Source organism: Myodes glareolus, chromosome 7 (assembly GCF_982192425.1).
Source record: "Myodes glareolus chromosome 7, mMyoGla1.1, whole genome shotgun sequence".
In the NCBI taxonomy this organism is placed as follows: Eukaryota; Metazoa; Chordata; class Mammalia; order Rodentia; family Cricetidae; genus Myodes; species Myodes glareolus.
The window spans coordinates 21,964,471-21,988,626 of NC_142032.1; the positions used below are offsets into that span (position 1 = coordinate 21,964,471).

General features: G+C 42.4%; 1 protein-coding gene across 2 annotated transcripts in view; it reads left to right on the top strand.

The window, feature by feature from the left end:
* Positions 1-5,547, top strand: part of Pdlim1 (PDZ and LIM domain 1) — a 45,450-nt gene extending 39,903 nt beyond the window's left edge. For both annotated transcript variants that reach the window (XM_048452791.3, XM_085693860.2), the window contains exons 6-7: positions 4,641-4,758; positions 5,018-5,547. In XM_048452791.3, coding sequence (XP_048308748.1) covers positions 4,641-4,758; positions 5,018-5,204 — 305 coding nt within the window. In that variant the 3' untranslated portion in view covers positions 5,205-5,547. The remainder of the gene's footprint in view (positions 1-4,640; positions 4,759-5,017) is intronic.
* Positions 5,548-24,156: the final 18,609 nt, after the last annotated feature.

Sequence of the window (24,156 nt, forward strand, 5' to 3'; positions counted from 1 at the left end):
CTATCCCACAGCCACTTCTAAATAATCAGTCAGAAGCTTAATATTAATTGGAAACTGTTTGGCCTATAACTCAGGCTTATTACTAACTAACTCTTAGAATTTCAATATTTTGTCACATGGCTTGTGGCTTTCCTTGTTCTCTAGCACATCTTGTTCCTGTGGCAGATGGCTTGCATCTCTCCTTTGGCTCTGTCTTTCTTCCTCTCTGTATTTTCAGTTTATCTTTCCCACCTAGCCTTATTCTGCTTTACTATAGGCCAAATAAGCTTTATTATTAACCAATGAGAGCTATGCATATTCGCAGCATACAGGATTATCCCACAGCAGAAGGGGCCAAGTCTAAATGGAGAATCCCCTGTCAGATGAGCCAGCTGTCTCTTTCCTAGAAATTCACCACTACTACTGCATTATACACACTACTACTGCATTATACACACTACTGCTGCATTTAGATTTTATTGACTGGGATTTAATTGCTGGGATGTACATAATTATATAATCTGGAGTTCATGATTTTATTTATTTTTATTCCTAGATTGAATGCTTTCTTGCCTCAAAACAGGATTTTGATAAAAAGGAAGGCGAGGGCACAGCTAGTCATTCTTCCCATGTCTCTTGATGTGTGCTTGTGCGACGTTTTCACTTAAGGAAGCAGGATAAGTTCTAGACAAACCTTCATCACGTGGAACAGGCTCTCTGAGCCTGGATCACTGGCCGATGTTAACAAGGCACTCAGGTGTGTCCTGCTCTGTTGGGCAGAGGCCCGTGATTCAGAGAGAAGTCTATGGGTGGAAACACTGGCATCTCGGGTCCACCTGTGACCTGCAGGAGACCTTGAGCAGGCTGCTGGTCCCTCTGTGCTCTAGTGTTTGTATGGAACCCATGTGGGCAGCCCACTGCATCAGGGCTTTTCGAAGCGTTAAGTGAAAGTTTGTGAACTGCTCAGTGCAGCTAGGTGCCCAAACGGTCTGAGCAGTGTTGGTGATAGGCCCCAGAAAATCCCACCAGAGCAGCTTGTTCTGAGTGCGGCTCATCCTCTGCTTTTCTCATGCTTCATCTTGCTTCATGGCCTAATCATAATGTTTGCGGCAGAAGAAGCATGCACACTGTTTTAGCTGGGAAATACACATCCCACAAAGTTTCCCACTGTGTACACTTTTCAGTGTTCAGTTACACCACATACATGTGTGAGGCATGGCCATCACCACCATCCATTCTCAGAACCCTCCATCTGGTAGAACGGAAACTCTGATGCCATTAAACCCCACCTCCCTGTTCTCTGCTCCAGCCTCTGGCCACCACAGCACTACTGTCTATTCCTGTATGAGCAGAATCATAATTTCCCCTTTTTGTGATGGACTCATTCCCTCAGCACAACATCTATACAAGTTGTAGCACACATCAGAATTCCTTTCCTTAAAGCTTTTTAATCACATTTGTTTATATATGTAAATATATAAACATAAATATATATATACATATATATATATAGTGTGTGTGTGTGTGTGTGTGCACGCATGTATGTGTGCTTATGTGCCAACTGGGCATATGGACAACTTCTGAGAGTTGGTTCTCCCCCTCCCCACTGTGTGAGTTCTGGGGATGGTTCTCAGGCTTACCCTCTGAACCATCATGATGGCCCCTTCTTGTCCTTTTAAAGGAGAATCATATTCCATTGTCTGTAAATATCTCATTTTGCTTGTTCATTCATCCGTTAGAAGGATATCTTGAAGGAGCGGAGGTATGGAAGGAGACGATAAATGCAGAGGCAGCAGGGATGGCTGCAGGCTCACTCAGATGAAGAAGCTGGAGATGCAGTCAGCAAACTCCTAGGTCCATGCTGACTGCTGTCAGGGGTTCTGGGACCGCAGATGACCTGGAGTCAGGTTCTGGAGAACTGCCCTTGTTAGGATCATGGGCTTTGTTCTGTAGGGATGGTGGAACCATGGAAGAGTAATCTGTGAAATGAGAAGAGAAACAGCTGTACTTTATTTACCTGATTTCCCTTCCTCTTCAGAAACAACAAATGACAAACAAACAAATGGAACTTGGATGACTTGTTTCCTGGAAGCAGAGACACTTGGGAGTGTTTGTAGTTGTATGGAGTTGCCAAAAAAGAGAGAGAGGTCCCATGTCCAGGGCTTGCTCTCTAAGTGAGAGAAAACAACCTGGAGCCAGCAGGTGGCGCTGCAGGGCTGAGACTGAGGGCTGCTGCAGCACGCAGCTCCTCCAGGGCTCCCAACTCTAGTCTCTTTCAGTCTAGTTTCAGAAATGGATGTGGCTCCTCCTACCAAGTAGGGATTTCACATCTCTCCCTGCCTTCTCTTCTACCATTCTGCACGTCTCTTATTTCCCATTCTGCACGTCTCTTATTTCCTGGTGGTTTTCCTGCTGACCGAGTGAGCTATGGGAGAAGGATATCTTATATTTGAGACCCCGCCCTTTGCTCTGTTGGTCCCTTCTGTGGTCAGTTAGCCTCTCCACTCTGTCCATGAGTGCAGAGGTACTGCTCTTTCCTTGCAGTCAAGCCCCTCAGTCAGAAAGTGAGGAAGCCTGTTTGCTATGCTTGGGGCAGAATGCCTGGAGCAGCTGCCCACTCTGACCCTTCTGAGATGCCTCCATGTAGGGCTGAGGTTGGGTGGGGTGAAGAGATTGCCTTTGATAGAAAGCTAAAGGAGCCGGTGTGGTGCACACACCTTTAATCCCAGCGCTTGGGAAGGAGAGGCAGGTGGATATTTGAGAGTTCTACATAGTGAGTTCCGGGACAGGCAGGGCTACACAGAGAGACCTTGTCTCAAAAATCAATCAGTCGATCAATTAATCATCAATCAGGGCTACATAGACCTTGCCTCAAAAAAAATCAGTCAATCGATCAATCAATCAATCAATCAATCAATCAAACAAACAAAGAAACAAGCAAAACAATACAAACTCAAACCAAACTAAAGGGACCGTTAAAGCATTCAGTAACAGGCTGGGAATTTAGCTCAGCTGTAGCGCACTTTCCTAGCATGTGTGAAGTCTTGAGGTCAATTCCAAGCATTTTAGGGCTGGTGAGATGGCTCATCAGTCAAAGGAGCTTGCTGCCAAACCTGAGTTTGAAGCCCATAACCCACACGTTAGAAGAAGAAAACCAAGTCTTACAAGTTGTCCCTTGAACTACCTTCCCTCAGCATAGCACGGCATGCACATACCTGTACATAGGTGGGTGCACACACATACATGCTAAATAAATGTAATTTCTAAAATTAAATTAAAAAATATGTGTATGGGTGTTTTGCCTGCATTTATGTTTATGGCTATGTGTGTGCTTGATGCCCAAGGAAATTAGAAGAAGGCATCATATCCCCTAGAACTGGATTCACAGACAGTTGTGGGCCACCATGGGGATGCTAAGGAATTGAACCTGGGTCATTTGGAAGAGTAGCCAGTGCTCTTAAATACTGAGCCATCAAAATTTTTAAGCATAAAAGCATTTTAATACCTAAGCAAATTAATATAAAAATCTGTAATTACAGAAGCTTGGACTGTGGACTTCTTCCAAAGAAAGGAAGACTGTCCCCTGTGATTTGGGGTATGGGATCATCAGGGTGAGGGCGTGCTGAGCCTTCCCCAAAGGCTATAGATGATGTCTAAACCTTGCTCCCTCTCATGGGTTGTCAGATGGATATCTGGTCCCAATGTGAGAGGACCCAGTATTAATGAGAGAAACCCGAGAGTGTCATGTGTAACCATGAAGGACAGATGGAAGTACAGGGTACTTTAAAATACTCCTAGTGAAAGAAAGAAATACTCTTGTTGTTGTTCACAAGCCACCAAAGCCCCTCAAACTTACCCTCCTATTGTGTTAGCATCGGTGACTCATGCTGTAGGGGAGACACTAGTTAGTGGCACCCCAAATCTTCTCATTCCAGGTGCCTGGACAAGGTAGAGACCTCACTGAGACTTGCTGTCCTCACGGCACAGGACAGAAACTCTAAGGGGACAGGACCAAGCCACACACATAAATTTTGGACTCACGTTTGCTCATGTTCATTAGCCAAGGTCTTCAGCAAGGGCAGGATTTCGCCGCTTGGGAGCTGGTGACATTCCTGGCCGATGTCAGTGTTTGCACCAGTATGGGTTGTATTGTTAGTGATTTGTGTTGTGAGGACTGATCATATGCTAGGCACTGTAGGAGGGCTTTCTGTATTGGGTTTTTAAAAAAATATTTTCTTTATAACAATGAAGGGGAATCCAGGTGGTGGTGGTGCACACCTCTCATCCCAGCACTCAGGAGGCAGAAGCAGGTGGATCTCTGTGAGTTCAAGGGCAGCCTGGTCTACAAGAGCTAGTTCCAAGACAGGCACCAAAGTTACAAAGAAACCTTGTCTCAAAAACAAAAAAAAAAACAAAAAAAATGAAAACAAAAACAACAATAACAAAAATAACAATTAAGGAGGAAATGATTTATTTATTTTTATAACATGGAAACTGAGAGATCACCACATGTTAAACAATTGCACCATAATGCACAGTCATCGACTGTCTGGTCCCAGTGGCTGTGACTTTGCTTGAGTACACAGGTGTTTCTGAGAGAGCTCAGTGCTACATACTGGGTTTTCACTTCCTGGCTAATGTGGTTATTTTCCTCCCTTCAGGGGATCCCAACAAGCCCTCAGGATTCAGAAGTGTTAAAGCTCCGGTCACCAAAGTGGCTGCATCAGTTGGAAACGCTCAGAAGCTGCCCATGTGTGACAAGTGTGGTACTGGCATTGTGTGAGTACTGACTGCCTCTCCTCTTAGAGGTTGGCCAAACCATGGGAGTGTGGAAGCATCTGGGTGTTGCATAGCTTGGGGGTAAAGTCAACAGATCAACCAGACCGTGCTGAGCTGTTGTGTTGACATGGGAGACGCTTCTAGAATGATGAGCTCCATTCACAGCCAGAGACCTGTGGTGGGGCTTCTCTGGAAGCCTCAGCTCAGGAAGGACAATACTCATGTCACTAATGCAGCCCCATTTTCCCTTCCTCTGCAGAGGCGTGTTTGTGAAGCTGAGGGACCATCACCGCCACCCTGAATGTTATGTGTGCACCGACTGTGGCACCAACTTGAAACAGAAGGGCCATTTCTTTGTAGAGGATCAGATTTACTGTGAAAAGCATGCCCGGGAGCGTGTCACACCCCCTGAGGGCTATGATGTGGTCACCGTGTTCCCCAAGTGATTGAGAGGGCCTGCCTTGTCTGCTGCCCTCCAGCCAGCCTGCTGTACCTGGTTCTCTGAATGTTCTGGCTTCTCCTTCTTGACAGTCCTGTGCTTACTTAGTGTTAGCCCTGCTCAGTGGACAGTGAGTTCCACCTGTGCTGACTCCCACCAGCAGTGTGATGCCTGCTTTTACATTACTGGAAATGGTTTTGTTCCTTGTCCCCTCACCAGCACCACCATGCCTCATCTTCACATGGGGTCTTCTCTGCTGCAAACGGACATTGGTCACATTGAAATGAAGCCAAATGTAGCATCTCTCATGTTGATTTTGTTTTACTTAATAAATTTAGACTTTAAAGCGGTGTGTGGCCTCTTAGTTGACCCTACCTGTATTCTGTATACTATCTCATGAAGCCCTGGGTCTCTCTTTTGGTTTTGGTTTCTGCAGGCCTTTTCCCTGGACATGAAAAGATGCTATGAACATGACGTCTTCCTTTACATCTTTGAGGCTTGCTCTAAGCATCGTTGGTTAATGTTAATTATCTTCTTTGCTTTTCTGTCACTGCAGTAAAACATGATGAAGGCAACTTACATAAGAACACATTTATTTGGGTTTATGGTCTTGGCAGGGAGGCACGACAGTTAGAGGCATGGCAGCTGGAGCAGAAAGCTGAGAGCTCATGTTCTTAATGATAAGCAGAGAGAGTGAGCTAGAAACAGCATGGACTCTTAAAGTCTCAAAACCCACATCCAGTGACATACCTTCTCCAACAAGGCCATTCCCCTAAATCTTCCCAAACAGCACCACCAACTGGAGACCAAGTTGTCAGGGCCTTGGGGGCCATTCTCAGTCAAGCAACCCCACTAATATATGATATTTGGTTCTGTTTTAGTGAAGCTGTTCTGGAGTTTGAGGGAATATAACTTACTGTCCTAGTAACTTCTCTATTGCTGTGACAAAACTCCATGACTAAGGCAACTTACAGAAGAAATCTTTAATTTAACTTACAGTTGCAGGGCTTAACTTACAGTTGGCAGAGCAAAGGAACAAGCCAGAGCTTACATCTTAGTCCACATGCATGAGAAAGAAAGACAGATGTAGCAATGATGGTGTGAGTCTTTTGAAACCTCAAAGCCTCACCCCAGTGACACACTTCCTCCAAGACCACATCTAATCCTTCCCCCAACAGTACCACCACCTGGGAATCAGGTAGTCAAACATATGAGCCTATGGGGGCCATTCTCATTCATATCTCCATTGGTTGGTCTTGAAGTATGTAAGCCTCAACAATCCATTTCCAGACTGTGTGAAGGTATGATAACTCAGCAGTGTGCTCACCAGCCTCAGAGATCTCAGGGCTGGGTAATATGTGATTAAGATGTTCTTCAGCTTTTCTCCTCAGTGTGCTAATCAGGTGTTGGCCATTTACCTCGTTCAGCTCTACGCTTGCGTATCCAGCTCTATGACATTGTGACACCGTGCTGCTCCTAAAGAGTTCATGCTTGAAACCAACACAATCACATTACAACAATCACAGACAAACAGGCTAACTTGATGCTTAGTCTAATAGTATTTACAGGGATGTTTAGGTCCCCACCTCCTAGTTAACTAGTCTTAACTTTAAACCTGATCTTTGTTAAAGTGTGTAAAAGGTGAGTTTAAATGTTGCAGTTTTAGAAAGCCAAACAAGAACTGAAACCCAACTCCAAGGGATAGACTAGTTGTTTTTTTTTCTGGTCCCCCCCCCCACATTATGGTATCTGTAATGAAATCTGGCTTCCTCTTCTGGCCTGTAGGCATACATGCAGACAGAACACTGTATACATAATAAATAAGTGAATAAATCTTTAAATAAATGTTCTCCCACATCCATAAGAACCACAACTCCCAAATAAATACATAAATAAACCTTTACATTTCAGGGAAGAAGGTGTGGTTGGAATGACATAATCATTGTCATTCCTCGAAACTCAAGGGTATAGAAGTAAATAGTCTACAGTAATGCGCTTATTTTGTAGGGCTGGGTTTAAACCCAAGGCTTTGTGCTTGTTAGGCAAGTGTTCCGTCACTCATCTCCTGAAATTCCCCTTGTGAAAACAAGATAAGTCCTGGAAAATGAACTCCTGAGAACTCCATCAAGAAGTTGCAGCAATTGTAGCCATTGTACCAGATGTTGTGTCCTTGTAGACAACTGGTCAAGGCAGTCTCAAATACATGGTGTGTGAGCACTGGGTTTTAGAAATGGAGAGGATAAGTGTGGTGGTTTGAATAGGTATGGACCCAGATACCTATATATCAAGTTTATATGCTTGACATATAGGGAGTGGCACTATTAGGAGGTGTGTCACTGTGGGTGTGTCACTGTGGGGGATTTGAGGTCTCATATATGCTCAAGGTATGCCCAGTATACAGTCTATCCTGCTGCCGCCTGCAGATTAAGATGTAGAACTCTCAGTTCCTTCCCCAGCGCTACATCTGCCTGCATGACACCATGTTCCACCATGATGATAATGGACTAAACCTCTGAACTGTAAACTAGCTCCAATTCAATGTTTTCCTTTGTAAGAGTTGCCTTGGTCATGGTGTCTCTTCACATCCATGGACACCCTCACTAAGACAATCAGTAAAGGGGGAAATGATTGCATCTTGTAATGATTGCATCTTATCACGGAGAAGGTTGTAAACATTGGAGCTCAGATGGAAAGGTATCCTAGCAGTCAGGAGCCAGGGAATAGCGCAGAGTCCCTGTAAGCACCGCAGCTTACAGCTCTGCTCCCAGGAAAGCTTTCCCCAATGCAAGGGGAATAACTGGGCTTCCCCTGCGAAGCTGTTACAGCTCTGCTCTGCTGAAGAGTTACAGTTCCGCTCCACTAGGGGAAAGCTTTCCCAGTGTAAGTGTTACAGCGCTGCCCTGCTCTGCTCTAGCAAAAGCTGCTACAGCTGGGCTCCTCTCTTAGGGTTTACTATTGCTGTGAAGAGACACCATGACCATGGCAACCTTTTGGGGGAGAGAAAGGGGATTGTCCCAACAGAAAACCATTTTATCTCCTGGTGAATGTGTCTTAACAAGGCCTCAAAGTAAATAAAGCCAGCATTCCACTCACTGGAGCTCCAATCTTCATCACACCCCATCCCACCCCAAGCCTACTATCCTTCTTTATCGTTTTTGTCTTGTCCTGAGGAAATTGCTTATGAAGTTAACGGTTGCCTGTTGTAAGAAGGCCGCTTATTTGTTCCTAGCTGCCCAGAACTGAAACAATAACACCGAAACTATATTATTTACAACACGGCTTGGCCTATTAGCTCATGCATATTTCTGACTAACTCATATCCTAAATTAATCCATCTCCATTAATCTATGTATCGCCACGACACTGTGCCTTATCAGATAAAGTTCTGCCTCTGATGGGGCTACATGGCTTCTCCCTGACTGTGCCTTCTTTCTCCTAGCATTCAGTTTAGTTTTCCCTGCCTCACTAAGTTCTGTCTTGCTATAGGCCAAAGCAGTTTCTTTATAACCAATAAAAGCAACACATAGACAGAAGGACCTCCCAAGGAAAGCAGCAAGTTGACTGGTGGACTGTTGTTTGTTTTAGTTATTAAAGAAAGATATTGTTATTCCCAGAACTCCCTATTGGCCAACCCCATCCTATATGTTCCATCCTTGGGGATGGAACCAAGGATCCTGTGCATATTAGAAAATGACTCTACCACCTTCAGCCCCCTAAGCCCCACCCCAAGCCATTACTATGTGGTTCTGTCTGATCTGGAACTCATAGATATCCCCCCACACTCTACTTTCTAAGTGCATATGACCATGGCAACTTTTATATAAAAAATGTTTAATTGAGGTGATGGCTTGTAGTTTCAGAAGTTTAATTCATTAACATCATGACGGGGAACATGGCAACATGCAGGCAGATGTGGTGGTGTTGGCTACATCTTGACCAGAAGGCAGCAAGAAGTCAACTAACTGTCAAACTGCACAACAAACCTCTTGCAAGAAATTTATTGGGAAGGAGATGTCCAGGAGGGTCAATGCATCTAGGGTGAGAAGCAGCAACAAACCGAACATTGTAGAGAGCTTATATATGGTTTTTTGTTGTGGGGAGGATTGGGGAGTTTTTCCAGGGTGGTTTGGGATTGGTGGGATTTTGTAGCATGATTCTGGGGCAAGCTCAAGGATTGATATAATTCTATGCTCAAGGATTGGTGGGATTTTATGCCCAGGAACCCCAGGAATTGGTGGGATCCTGTGCTCAGGGGTTGGCCTGATTCTGTAGTCTGATTCTGAGGCAAGCTCTCAGGGCAGTCAAGTCAGAGTCAGGGTGTTTTTTTCCTTGATCCCTTTGGCCCTACTAAGGCCTCATTGGGTTGTTGACATAGAATATTCTTCCCTTGGAACACTGCCTTAACCCACACTCTGGAATGACACTAAGCCTGCCAGCTTGGACATAGCTCAGTGGGGGAATGTCTGATGAAACAGGTTCAGGCTGTTTGTGCCACTGCCCAGCTCTTTGTGCCACATACCCTCTCACATACCCTCTGACCCCAGAGTTTTGATGATAGGATACCAGTGGGAGAATCAAAAGGCAGCTTCCATGGGTTCCTGGCCAAAGAGATTCAAAGAATTTTACACTTTTTATAGAATACCCCCTGGCATGCCACTACACAGTGTCTGGGGGCATACACCTTTACTGAGATAGAACAAATGTCAGAATGGTCAGTTATGACCTGAATTCTCTTCTCTCATCAGTCAAGTCAGGCCTCTGCAAGATCAGTCCTTCATGAGGTGGAAGGGCTGAGAATATATGCAAGCTGCTTTAGTTCAACCTTCCTGTCATCTACTGGATCTGTGCCTCCTTAGCTCTTTCCTGTGTCTGCTAAGCATCCCTTGTGACCTTATGGAGGTGGAGGGAGCAGACCAAACTTGACTCATGGATGAGTTAATTTGGTATTTGGTAATGCTTACAACTCTGCTGGGGTCCCACTGGGCAGAGCTTCCAGTGGTGCACAGTGTGAATGTTCTACCTTGTGTGGGTGGAGAAACAGTTCAAGTTTAATTGTGCCTGGACTTGTAGACACTGGTAAATACATTGCCTATTAAATGTCTAAAATGTTCACGGTAATGAAAGAAGTGTGGGGTAGAGGAATAGGAGTAGACATTTGGTAACACTCATTTGTGAGGGACTCAGTGGACAAGGGGTTGAATGATCAGGTTGACCAGATGAACCCAGCCTTATCTGTAAAGACAAACAATCTGAAGTGTTGAAATCCTGGTTTTTTGTTTGTTTGTTTGTTTTTTAAGTCTCTGGAATGCAAACTGGAAATCACAATGTTGGAAGGTTTAGGTCTCAAATGTTGAAATTCTGAAAGTCCACATGTCCCAGCATGAATTTGCAAATGCATCAAAAGCTATCAGAATGGAATGGGAAACTGAGTTGTGAAGACTAGATTAGCCATGCTACACAGTTGCAAATTTCAGTTTCAGGTGGCTGGAGTGATGGCTCAGTGGCTAAGAACATTTGATATACTTCCAGAGGATCTGGGTTCAGTTCCTGGCACCCTGATGGCAGCTAATAACAATCTTTAAGTTCTAGTTCCAGATGATCTGATGTCCCCTTTGGATTGCACGTAACGGCGAATCAATCCCACACCAGTTATGCTTTAAGGAGTTATTTATTTTGGGGGGGTAAAACTTACATACACCATAAACCGTCAGGAAGGGAGCCTAGTCCCAAATGTCTTTTTGTTTTGTTTTATGGCATCCTTTTTGCAATTTTTTGCCATGTATTCAATATTCATAGCTATTTAGCCCTAGTTGCAGCACTAATGATCCAGCTGGCATTTCTCTGGGCAAGGGCCAAGATTCAAACAATGATCTGATTGTTATCTTGTTTTCCAAACCATCTTTTCACATTAGTTCATGCTTGTTTTTTTTAAGCCCAAGTAAATGGGTAAATAGGTTGAAAATTGATTGTTAGTCTGATTCCTATAACAATATAAAGAAGTACCTAACTGTAAAGGAAATTCTTTTTCATTTTTAAAGTTCAAGGATTGAGCTAAATTATGGTCAGATTTGGAAATGTAGGCGAACTCGTACCTCTGGAGTAGCAATGTCCCAACATTCCACGAGATGGTATGTGTTTCCTATTGCACCAGAGCTTGGGGGCTGAATGGACGTGGCTTTTTAGAAATCACCTCTGCTTTGTGCTTCACTGAAGCAAGGAAACAAGACCTCTTCCCTGTGTGTGTGTGTGTGTGTGTGTGTGTGTGTGTGTGTTTGTATGTGTGTTAATCCCTGTTTGTAGTTTGGGGGTAAAATCTTACTTTATTTCTCATACATAAAAGTGTAGCAAGGAGGTCCACTTGTTTATCCCGGCTGTCCAGCTAGTCTAGCCCCGAAATAACCACACAGAAACTGTATTAATTAAATCACTGCTTGGCCAATTAGCTCTAGCTTCTTATTGGCTAACTCTTTATTATTATTATTATTATTAGTATTATTATTATTAATTCATTTATTTGTAAAAATTTCCACTTCCTCCCCTCCTCCCAATACCCTCCCATTCTCCCACTCCCTCTCCTCCTCCCTCTCCAGTTCTAAGAGCAGTCAGGGTTCCCTGCCCTGTGGGAAGTTCAAGTTTCTCCCCCTTCCCTCCAGGTCTAGGAAGGTGAGCATCCAAACAGACTAGGATCCCAAAAAGCCAGTACATGCAGACAAAACAAGACCCAGTGCCATTGTCAATGGCTTCTCAATCAGCCCCCATGTCAGCCACATTCAGAGAATCCGGTTTGATCACATGCTCGTTCAGTCCCAGTCCTGCTGGCCTTGGTGAGCTCTCATTAGATCAGTCTCCTTGTATCAGTGGGTGAACGCGCCCCTCACAGTCCTGACTTCCTTTTTCATGTTCTCCCTCCTTCTGCTCCTCATTTGGACCTTGGGGGCTTAGTCCAGTGCTCCAACGTGGGTCTCAGTCTCTACCTCCGGTGTGGGAGAATTGTCTGTATTCTGTCAATCATGTTTTAAATAAATGATGATTGGCCAGGCAGGAGGTGTAGGTGGGAAAACCAGACAGGAAGTGGAAATGATGCAAGGAGAGCAGGAGAATTCTGGGGAAGAGGAAGCGGATTCCCCCACTCCTGCCCAGATCACTGAAGCAGCAGGATGTGAGCTGCCCACTGAAAAAGGTACTGAGCCACATGGCTAACATAGATCAGAAAAATGGGTTAATCAAGATGTGAGAGTTAGCCAGTAAGAAGCCTGACCTAACGGGCCAATCAGCGTTATAACTTACAGAGATCTCTTGTGTGATTTTATTTTGGGACTAAACAGCTGTGGGAACAGGGCAGGACAGAAACCTCAACAAGCCGGCCCCTCATGTTACATATCTCCATCCATTGCCGGATGAAGGTTCCCTCTGATTCTGCCTTCCTTGCTCACATTCTCCCTCCATCTGCTTCTCATTTGGACCTAGGGAGTTAAGTCCTGTGTTCCAATGTGTGTATCTGTCTCTATCTCCATCCATTGCCAGATGAAGGTTCTATGGTGATATGCAAAATATTCAGCAGAATGGTTATGGGCCAAGGCCAGTTCAGGCACCCTCTCCTCTGCTGCCCAGGGAACAATCTGGGAACCTCTCCTTGGGCCTGGGAACCCCTCCAGAATCAAATCTCTTGCAAACCCTAAAATGGCTCTCTAAGTTGAGATATATACCTCCCTGCTCCCATAACCATTCTTCCTCCCTCCCCCCATCCCATTCCCCCAAGCTATCACCAATCCTCCCCCTCTCCCTTCTCTCTAACCATCTCCCCTTACTTCCGTCCCCCCCATCCCCCGTGCACCCAAGTTTGCCTGGCAATCTTGTCTACTTCCAATATCCAGGACGATAACAATATGATTTTCTTCAGGTTCACCTTCTTATTTAGCTTCTCTAGGATCACGAATTATAGGCTCAAAGACCTTTAACTATGTCTAGAATCCACTTATGAGTGAGTACATACCATTTTCCTCTTTTTGGGTCTGGGTTACCACACTCAGTAAAGCGTTTTCTATTTCCATCCATTTGCATGCAAAATTCAAGATGTCATTGTTTTTTACCACTGAGTAAAACTCTAATGTGTCTATGTTCCACACCTTCTTTAACCATTCTTCTATTGAGGGGCACCTAGGTCGTTTCCAGGTTCTGGCTATTACAAATAGTGCAGCTATGAACATAGTTGAACAAATGCTTTTGTAGTATGATAGGGCCTCTCTTGGGAATATTCCCAAGAGTGGAATTACTGGGTCCTGAGGGAGGTTGACTCCCAGTTTCCTGAGAAACCGCCACACTGATTTCCATAGTGGCTGCACAAGTTTGCATTCCCATCAACAATGGATGAGTGTTCCCCTCATTCCACATCCTCTCCAGCATAGGTTATCATTGGTGTTTTTGAGTTTAGCTATTCTAACAGGTGTAAGATGGTATCTCAAAGTTGTTTTGATTTGCATTTCCCTGATCGCTAAGGAGGTTGAGCATGACCTTAAGTGTCTTTTGGCCATTCGAAGTTCATCAGTTGTGAATTCTCTGTTCAATTCAGTACCCATTTTTTAATTGGATTAATTAGAGTTTAGTGTCTAGTTTCTTGAGTTCTTTGTATATTTTGAAGATCAGACCTTTGTCTGATGAGGGGTTGGTGAAGATCTTCTCCCAGTCAGAAGGCAGCCTTTTTGTCTTACTGACAGTGTCCTTTGCTTTACAGAAGCTTCTCAGTTTCAGTAGGTCCCATTTATTCATTGATTCTCTTATTGTCTGTGCTACTGGGGTTCTACTTAGGAACTGGTCTCCTGTGCCTATGTCTTGTAGACTACTTTCCACTTTCTCTTCTATCAGGTTTAAAGTGGTCAGATTAATGTTGATGTCTTTAATCCATTTGGATTTGAGTTTTGTGCATGGTGATAGATATGGATCTACTTTCATTTTTTTACAGGTTGACATCCAGTTATGCCAGCACCATTTGTTAAAGATGCTTTCCTTCTTCCATTGTATACCTTTAGCTCCCTTGTCAAAAATCATGTGTTCATAGGTTTGTGGGTTAATATCTGGATCTTCTATTCGATTCCATAGGTCGACTTCTCTGTTCTTATGCCAATACCAAGCAGTTTTCAATACTGTAGCTCTGTAATAGAGTTTGAAGTCAGGGATGGTAATGCCTCCAGAAGTTCCTTTATTGTATAAGATTGTTTTGGCTATCCTGGGTTTTTTGTTTTGCCATATAAACTTGATTATTGTTCTCTCAAGGTCTGTGAAGAAGTTTGATGGGATTTTGATGGGAATTGCATTGAGTCTATAGATTGCTTTTGGTAGAATTGCCATTTTTACTATGTTGATTCTCCCAATCCAAGAGCAGGGGAGGTCTTTCCATTTTCTGGTATCCTCCTCCATTTCTTTCTTCAAAGACTTAAAGTTCTTGTCAAATAGGTCTTTCACTTCCTTGGTTAGAGTTACCCCAAGATATTTTATGCTATTTGTGGCTATCATGAAAGGTGATGTTTCTCTGATTTCCCTCTCTGCTTCTTTATCCTTTGTGTATAGGATGGAAACCGATTTTTTGGAGTTGATCTTGTATCCTGCCACATTACTAAAGGTGTTTATCAACTGTTGGAGTTCTTTGGTAGAGTTTTTGGGGTCGCTTATGTACACTATCATATCGTCTGCAAATAACGAACGTTTAACTTCATCTTTTCCAATTCGAATCCCCTTGATCCCCTTAAGTTGTCTTATTGCTATTGCTAGAACTTCAAGCACTATATTGAAGAGGTATGGAGAGAGTGGACAGCCTTGTCGTGTTCCTGATTTTAGTAGAATGGCTTTGAGTTTCTCTCCGTTCAATTTGATGTTAGCTGTCGGCTTGCTATATATTGCTTTTATTATATTTAGGTATGATCCTCGTATACCCAATCTCTCCAACACCTTTATCATAAAGGGGTGTTGAATTTTGTCAAATGCTTTTTCTGCATCCAATGAAATGATCATATGGTTTTTTTCTTTCAGTTTATTTATATGATGGATTGCATTGATAGATTTGCATATGTTGAACCAGCCCTGCATCTCTGGGATGAAGCCTACTTGATCATAATGGATGATTTTTCTAATGTGTTCTTGGATTCAGTTTGCCAGTATTTTATTGAGAATTTTCATGTCGATGTTCATGAGTGAGATTGGCCTGTAATTCTCTTTCTTGGTTGTGTCTTTGTGTGGTTTTGGTATCAGAGTAACTGTAGCTTCATAAAAGGAGTTTTGCAATGACTCTTCTGTTTCTATATTGTGAAATACATTAAGGCGTGTAGGTATTAGCTCTGCCTGGAAGTTCTGGTAGAATTCTGCATTGAAACCATCTGGTCCTGGGCTTTTTTTGCTAGGGAGATTTTTGATAACAGCTTCTAATTCTTCACGACTGACGGGTCTATTTAGATTGTTCCCCTGTTCTTGATTCAACTTTGGTATATGGTACTTACCTAAATAAATGTCCATTTCTTTTACACTTTTCAATTTTGTGGCATACAGGCTTTTGTAGTAAGATCTAATGATTCTCTGACTTTCCTCTGTGTCTGTGGTTATGTCCCCCTTTTCATTTCTGATCTTATTAACTTGCATGTTCTCTCTCTGCCATTTGATTAGTTTGGATAGGGGTTTGTCGATCTTGTTGATTTTCTCCAAGAACCAGCTTTTTGTTTCATTAATTCTTTGGATTGTTTTCTGTGTTTTTATTTTGTTGATTTCAGCCCTCAGTCTGATTATTTCCAGTCTTCTACTCCTCCTGGGTGAATCAGCTTCTTTTTTTTCTAGAGCTTTCTGGTGTGTTGTTAAGTCTTCAATGTGTGCTTTCTCCGTTTTCTTTAATTGGGTACTTAGTGCTATGAACTTTCCTCTTAGCACTGCTTTTATAGTGTCCCATAGGTTTGAGTATGTTGTATCTTTATTTTCATTAAATTCAAGGAAGACTTTAATTTCTTTCTTTATTTTTTTATTAATTAGTTTACTTGTTTATAAAAATTTCCAATGCCTCCCCTCCTCCCCATACCCTCCCATTCTCCCCACTCCCTCTCCTCCTACCCCCCACTCTCTCCCCTCCTTCCTCTCCAGTCCTAAGAGCAGTCTGGGTTTCCTGCCCTGTGGGAAGTTCAAGTTCCTCCCCTCTCCCTCCAGGTCTAGGAAGGTGAGCATCCAAACAGACTAGGATCCCAGAAAGCTAGTACATGCAGACACAACAAGACCCAGTGCCATTGACAATGGCTTCTCAGTCAGCCCCCATGTCAGTCACATTTAGAGACTCCGGTTTGATCACATGCTCGTCCAGTCCCAGTCCAGCTGGCCTTGGTGAGCTCTCATTCAATCAGTCCCTTTGTATCCGAGGGTGAACACATCCCACACGGTTCTGATTTCCTTTTTCATGATCTCTCTCCTTCTGCTCCTCATTTGGACCTTGGGGGCTCAGTCCAGTGCTCCAATGTGGGTCTCCGTCTCTATCTCCATCTGTCATCAGATGAAGGTTCCCTCTAGTCCTGCCTTTCTTGCTCACGTTCTGTCTCCTTCTGCTTCTCATTTGGTCCTAGGGAGTTAAGTCCAGTGTTCCAATGTGTGTCTCTATCTCTATCTCTATCCATCGCCCGATATACAAAATATTCATCAGTATGGACCAGGGCCAGTTCAGGTACGCTCTTCTCTGCTGCCCAGGGAACAATCTGGGAACCTCTCCTTGGGTCTGGGAACCCCTCCAGAATCAAGACACTTGCAAACCTTAAAATGGCTGCCTTAGTTGAGATATATACTTCCCTAGTCCCATATCCATCCTTCCTCCCCCCCTCCCATTCCCCCAAGCCATCCCCAATCCTCCCCCTATCCCTTCTCTCTAACCATCTTCCCTTTCTTCCACCCCCACCCCACCCATCCGGACCCAAGTTTGCCTGGCAATCTTGTCTACTTCCAATATCCAAGAGGATAACTATAAGATTTTCTTCATGTTCATCTTCTTATTTAGCTTCTCTAGGATCACGAATTATAGGCTCAAAGACCTTTAACTATGGCTAGAATCCACTTATGAGTGAGTACATACCATTTTCCTCTTTTTGGGTCTGGGTTGCCTCACTCAGTAAAGCGTTTTCTATTTCCTTCCATTTGCATGCAACATTCAAGATGTCATTGTTTTTTACTGCTGATTAAAACTCTAATGTGTCTATGTTCCACACCTTCTTTAACCATTCTTCTATTGAGGGTCACCTAGGTTGTTTCCAGGTTCTGGCTATTACAAATAGTGCAGCTATGAACATAGTTGAACAAATGCTTTTGTAGTATGATAGGGCCTCTCTTGGGTATATTCCCAAGAGTGGAATTACTGGGTCCTGAGGGAGGTTGACTCCCAGTTTCCTGAGAAACCGCCACACTGATTTTCAGTGGCTGCACAAGTTTGCATTCCCACCAACAATGGATGAGTGTTCCCCTCACTCCACATCCTCTCAAGCATAGGCTATCATTGGTGTTTTTGAGTTTGGCTATTCTGACAGGTGTAAGATGGTATCTCAAAGTTGTTTTGATTTGCATTTCCCTGATTGCTAAGGAGGTTGAGCATGACCTTAAGTGTCTTTTGGCCATTCGAAGATCATCTGTTGTGAATTCTCTATTCAGTTCAGTACCCCATTTTTTAATTGGGTTAATTAGAGTTTTAGTGTTTAGTTTCTTGAGTTCTTTGTATATTTTGGAGATCAGACCTTTGTCTGATGAGGGATTTGTGAAGATCTTCTCCCAGTCCGAAGGTAGCCTTTTTGTCTTACTGACAGTGTCCTTGACCCAGGGGTTATTCAGTTGTTGACTGTTCAGCTTCCATGAGTTTGTTGGCTTCCTGGGGGTAGCATTGTTGTTGAATTCTAACTTTAATACATGGTGATCTGACAAGACACAGGTGATTACTAATATTTTTTTGTATCTGTGGATGTTTGCTTTGTTACCGAGTATGTGGTCAATTTTCGAGAAGGTTCCATGAGCTGCAGAGAAGAAGGTATATTCTTTCCTATTTGGGTGGAATGTTCTATAGATATCTGTTCAGTCCATTGATTCAATATCTACAATAATTCTCTTATTTCTCTGTTAGGTTTCTGTCTGATTGACCTGTCCATTGGTGAGAGAGGTGTGTTGAAGTCTCCTACTATTAGTGTGTGTGGTTTGATGACTGCCTTGAGTTCTAGAAGTGTTTCTTTTACATAAGTGGGTTCCTTTATATTAGGGGAATAGATATTCAGGATTGAGGCTTCTTCCTGATGAATTGTTCCTGTTATGACTATGAAATGTCCATCTCCATCTCTTCTTATTGATTTTAGTTTGAAGTCAATTTTGTTAGATATTAGAATGGCCACACCTGCTTTTTTCTTAGGTCCGTTTGCTTGGAAAACCTTATCCCAACCCTTTACTCTGAGTAGGTGTCTGTCTTTGTGGTTGAGGTGTGTTTCTCGTAAACAGCAGAATGTTGGATCCTGTTTTCGTATCCAATCTCTTAGTCTGTGCCTCTTTATAGGTGAATTGAGTCCATTGATATTAAGTGATACTAATGACCAGTGGTTTTTGACTCCGGATATTTTCCTTTTTTGGGGGAGTAGTAGAGTGTGTGTTTCCGTTCTTTGAGATGTGCTTGTGAAGGGTCGCTATATGTCTGAGTTATTGTAGGCAGTATTGGCAATATTGGATTCCTTGGGTTGTGATTTTCCTTCTAATACTTTCTGTAAGGCTGGATTTGTGGCTACGTATTATTTAAATTTGTTTTTATCCTGGAATATTTTGTTTTCTCCATTGATAGTGAATGATAGCTTGGCTGGGTATAGTAGTCTGGGCTTGCATCCACGGTCTCTTAGTTTCTGCAGTACCTCTATCCAGGCCTTTCTGGCTTTCATGGTTTCCATAGAGAAGTCCGGTGGGCGTTTGATATGTTTACCTTTATCAGTTGCTTGACCTTTTTCCTTTGCAGTTCTTAATATTCTTTCTTTAATCTGAATGTTTTGTGTTTTGATTATTATATGGCGGGGGATGTTTTTTTTATTTAGTCTATTCGGTGTTCTGTATGCTTCTTGAACCTTCATAGGGATATCGTTCTTTAGGTTGGGAAAGTTTTCTTCTATAATTTTGTTGAATATATTTTCTGGGCCTTTGATCTACAATTCTTCTCCTTCTTCTACCCCTATTATTCTTAGTTTTGGTTTTTTTTATTGTGTCCCATATTTCCTGAATGTTTTGTGATGAGAATTTGTTGGATTTGCTCTTTTCTTTGGTCAGAGTGTTTATTTTCTCTACGGTGTCTTCAGAGTCTGAGATTCTTTCTTCTATCTCTTGTATTCTGTTGGTTATCCTTGTTTCTGAAGTCTTTGTTTGTTTACCTAGATTTTCCATTGCCAGCCGGCCCTACGTTTGTGTTTTCTTCATTGCCTCCATTTCAGTTTTCAAATCTTGAACTGTTTCCATTACCTGTTTGATTGTTTTTTCTTGGTTTCCCAGGGTTTCATTTATGGATTTACTCATTTCTTCAAACTTTTTGTTATACTACTCTTCTATTTCTTTACTCATTTCTTCAATCTTTTTGTTATAGTTCTCTTCCATTTCTTTACGGCAGATTTTCACTTCCTGTTTAAGTTCCTCTATTATTTTCGTAAAGTTCTGTTTAGAGTCGATTTCTTCTATTTCTTCTGGAGTAGGATGTTCAATTCTTCTAGTTTCATGATCCCTGGATTCTGGTGATGTCATGTTGCCTTTCAGGTTCTTGGAGGTTCTTGGCGCCTGCCCATCTCCTCCTCTCTGGATGGAAATCCTCAGCACTGAAGCAGGGACAACTGGTACTCCAAGGACACAGGAGACAGAAGGGCGACCCTCTCTGGATAGAGTTCCTCAGCCCTGACATAGGGACAGCTGGTATTCCAAGGACACAGGAGTCAAAAGGGTGACAGTTGGGGCAGGGAAGCATCCCGTGGAACACCGAAGACCCTGCTGCAGAACCTGGGGGGGGGGTGCTGTGCTCTTTTCCGGGACAGTCCGCCCCGGCTAGCACCCACTCACCTCTCCGGATAGAACTTCTCCGCACTGAAATAGGGACAGTTGGTATTCCAAGGACACAGAAGACAAAAGGGCGACAGTGGGGGCAGGGGAACATCCAGTGGAACACTGAAGACCCTGCTGCAGAAGCTGGGGGGGCTGTGCTCTCTTCCAGGACAGTCCGCCCCGGCTAGCACCCACTCACTTATTGGCTAACTCTTACATCTTAATTTAACCCATCTCCATTAATCTGTGCATCACCACGAAGTTGTGGCCTACCAGCAAAGTTTCAGCATGTCTCTCTCTGGCGGCTCCATGGTGTCTCTCTGACTCTAACTTCTTCCTCCCAGCATTCAGTCCAGTTTTTCCTGCCTACCTAACTTCTGTCCTATTAACAGGCCAAGGCAGTTTCTTTATTCATTAATGGTACTCACAGCACACAGAAGGGACTCCCACATTATAAAAGTGAAAGAAAAATCTAACTTACTTTAAGTAACTTCTATTACTCATCTAATCTACTTTTCTTCTGCTACAACATAAAAATATCTTTTTTACAATTAACTTACAAAATTAAAATTTATGTTTCATTTGTATTCACTTTTGGTAATCAGTTTAATCTTTCAAATATCACAGTATCTTATCTCCTGGGCCTATATTTAGTTACTTAATAATTTCAATATGTATAAGTTTTATGATTTAAAAAACCCTTACAATATAACATGCATTTATTTAGGGTTTTTTTGAGAGTATTTCTCTGTATAATCCTTGCTTACCTGGAACTCGCTCTGTAGACAAGGCTGGCCTTGAACTCAGAGATCTGTCTGTCTCTATTTCTATAGTGCTGGGATTAGTGGTGTGAACCACCATGCCTTGCTCTTCTTTCTTTCTTTCTTTCTTTCTTTCTTTCTTTCTTTCTTTCTTTCTTTCTTTCTTCCTTCCTTCCTTCCTTCCTTTCTTTCTTTCTTCCTTTCTTTCTTTCTTAACATGTTCATATTTAATACAGTTCTTTCCACAATAGATGGCTCTTAATATATAGTTTTCTTCTTTAATTTTACAATATACCCATCCTACTGTTTGATGTGACTATAATGTCTTATTATACCAAATAATTTTCCATTTCATCATAAGATTCATGGAATATATGTTCTTGATAATATTTTCTTCATGACATAAGAGTTTAAATTGTTGGTTATTTGATATCTAAGTGCAATATTTGCTTGGAAGGTAAAACAAATATCTAATAGACACATGAAGAAAAAGTTTTAGTTGAATCAGGAGTCAGGAGTTATAACTGACTGGTGGTGCTTTGCTGGATTCTGAATTACAGTTTTCTTATTTTCTGTGCTTTGAAATCTTCAGACTATTAAATAATGCTGTGCACATTATGTCATCTTTTTGGATCTTCTTTCTATGCAGCAAATAAGAATAGCTTATATTTTCCAACGTATTATTTGTTTAAAGAAAACATTCCCCCCTTTTGAAAAAAATATCATTTGGCTGTATTTTCAGGGAAACAGCTACGAATACAAAGCCATTTACTCACTGTTTGCAAGCAACAGACCAAAGTTAAGTTTTACTATAGCAGAAAGTCTGTCAGGACAAAATTTGATCCCATAAGCCATTTAAAATCACATCTGTGCGTTTCTCTCTCTTGCATATACCCCTGGGAAAGCACAAATGCCTGCTATGCAGGGAACCACAAGCAAGAGGAGTGTGATTACACCTGTCTTCTGCTGCTAGCACAACAGGCAGAACCCAAGGCAGAGAACTGAGGATGAGGAGCAATGAGCTGAGGAGGTGTTTCCTGTTGGAGGAGAGAGCCGCTTGTTCTTCCTGGCTGCCTGGCTAGCTTAGCCCCGAAATAGTCACACAGAAACTGTATTAATTAATCTGTGTATCGACACGTGGTTGTGGTTTATTGGCTAAAGTTCTGGTATTCATCTCTGGCCGAGCTACATGGCTTCTCTCTAACTCTGCCTTTCTTCCTCCCAGCATTCAGTCCTCCCTACCTAGCTCTGCTCTGCCCTGCTCTGCTATAGGCTCAAAGCAGTTCTTTATTCACTAATGGTAATCACAGCATACAGAGGGAAATCCTACATCATTTACTTTTTGATCCAACTGGTTATTTCCTTCTGGGGTTGTAGTTTGACTGCTGATCCTGCAGAGTGGCACAGTGTAGATGCCATAACCTGATAGACACAACTGGTTTCATTGCTCACAAAGCACTACTGGAAAGATTCTCAAGTTGGTCTGAAAATGGTGTTGAGCAACCTGGAATTGTGTATTGATTAGGAGGTAAAATTAGAGTGCGAAATCTCTGTGCAGGTCAGGGATAGTATAACTTCCTGCTTGTGCTTAGGACAGAACACTTGGATGTTGAATCTGCATATATAAATGTGGTATGAGAGCGAGAGTAATGGACAAAGCTAAGAGCTGAATTAAACCACAAAAGAGGTGTTATACTTCGTATTATACTTATTATGCTATACATAGTATACTAAACATATACTATTAAACTACCATATGTATTTGCCAATGTTAAATATAATTCTACTTTCTCTCATTATTCTTTTCTTCTACAAGGAAGGCACCTGTAACTATTTCAAATATTCTTTTTACTATAAGATTTTAGTCTGTCTATTGTTAAAATGTTTAGTTTGTAAAGATCAGTGTTGGCACTGTAAGGAAATGTCCACACTTAGACTCAATTGAGCCCATTTACAAATATTTCTAAGTGACCTATAGTCATGTATTTTCCTTTGATGAATTATAACATTTGTGATATAGAGAAAAAAAGGGATTATCTGTGGAAAAACTAACAAAACAGTTAACACATATGATGGAGCACATTAGGGAACCCAAAGTAAAATATATTTCAGGCCCCTGGAGGACGCAATGGTGATGCCATCTATGTAACTTATACTCCCAATTTTTAAATCACTAAACGTCATATTTATTTGTGGGTTGTGTATTAACCTCTAGCTTCCATTCTTCTAGGGGCTCCCTGTGATCCTAGCTTCCCTCTGGCCTGTGCCCGCTGATATGTAATCTCTGCTGTTATTTTTCAGCATTGTTTTGACTACAATATAAGAAATTTCAAGCCTTGATTGAAAATTTTCATAAAACTCTCAGAATTATAGTACCCCATGGATCCAGGTAATATCCAGGTCTATTTACATGTGAAAGTGCTACAGGGACGTTTGCTGACATCTCAAGGGTCAGTCTTACGTTGTGAGAGTTGACAGGAAGGGAGGTGGATACTCTAGGGCTGGCACCTGGAGAAGGTGGAGAGTTAGACTGTTGTCTCTAAGGGAAAAAAGAAGAAACTTAGGGTATTTGGGTGCACAAAATGATCTTTGTGGGAAGAAGAGGAGGCTATTGGAGTAACATACAGCAGGCTATAAGCTGAAGGCATCCACCAAATACCAATAACCACCTCTGCCATTCCCAAGACATTCTCCACACACATTTTTTTGTGACCAGTTTGTGATAACAGCAGATCTCTGTCTTCTACTCCAGTGTTTGAGTTGTTTTGGCAAACACATCATTTTCCTATAAGTAATAGTTTTCCCGCTTTTTAATTGAAAACATAGTTAGCAAACTTGTAGTCTGTGCCTTGAGGTCATCTGGAGACCACCATGCATTCTGGGTTTGAAATATTTAAGAAAGATGACTGACCAGGCAACTGAATAGCTGACTCTGTAGCAACCACATCCAGATGTTTAATGAAGTTTCTTTTAGACTTTGCCTTACTGGGCAAAGGTTAAAAACAGAAGACCTTTACAGGGGAAAGTTTTGCAATGTGTGGTTAATACACAACAGGGTTGCTTAGGATAAAATGACATTTCATTTTTAAAAGCACCCTGAAATTAATTATTAATGTCCGAAAGAGGGAAGGGAGCAGTGCACACTCTTGGGAA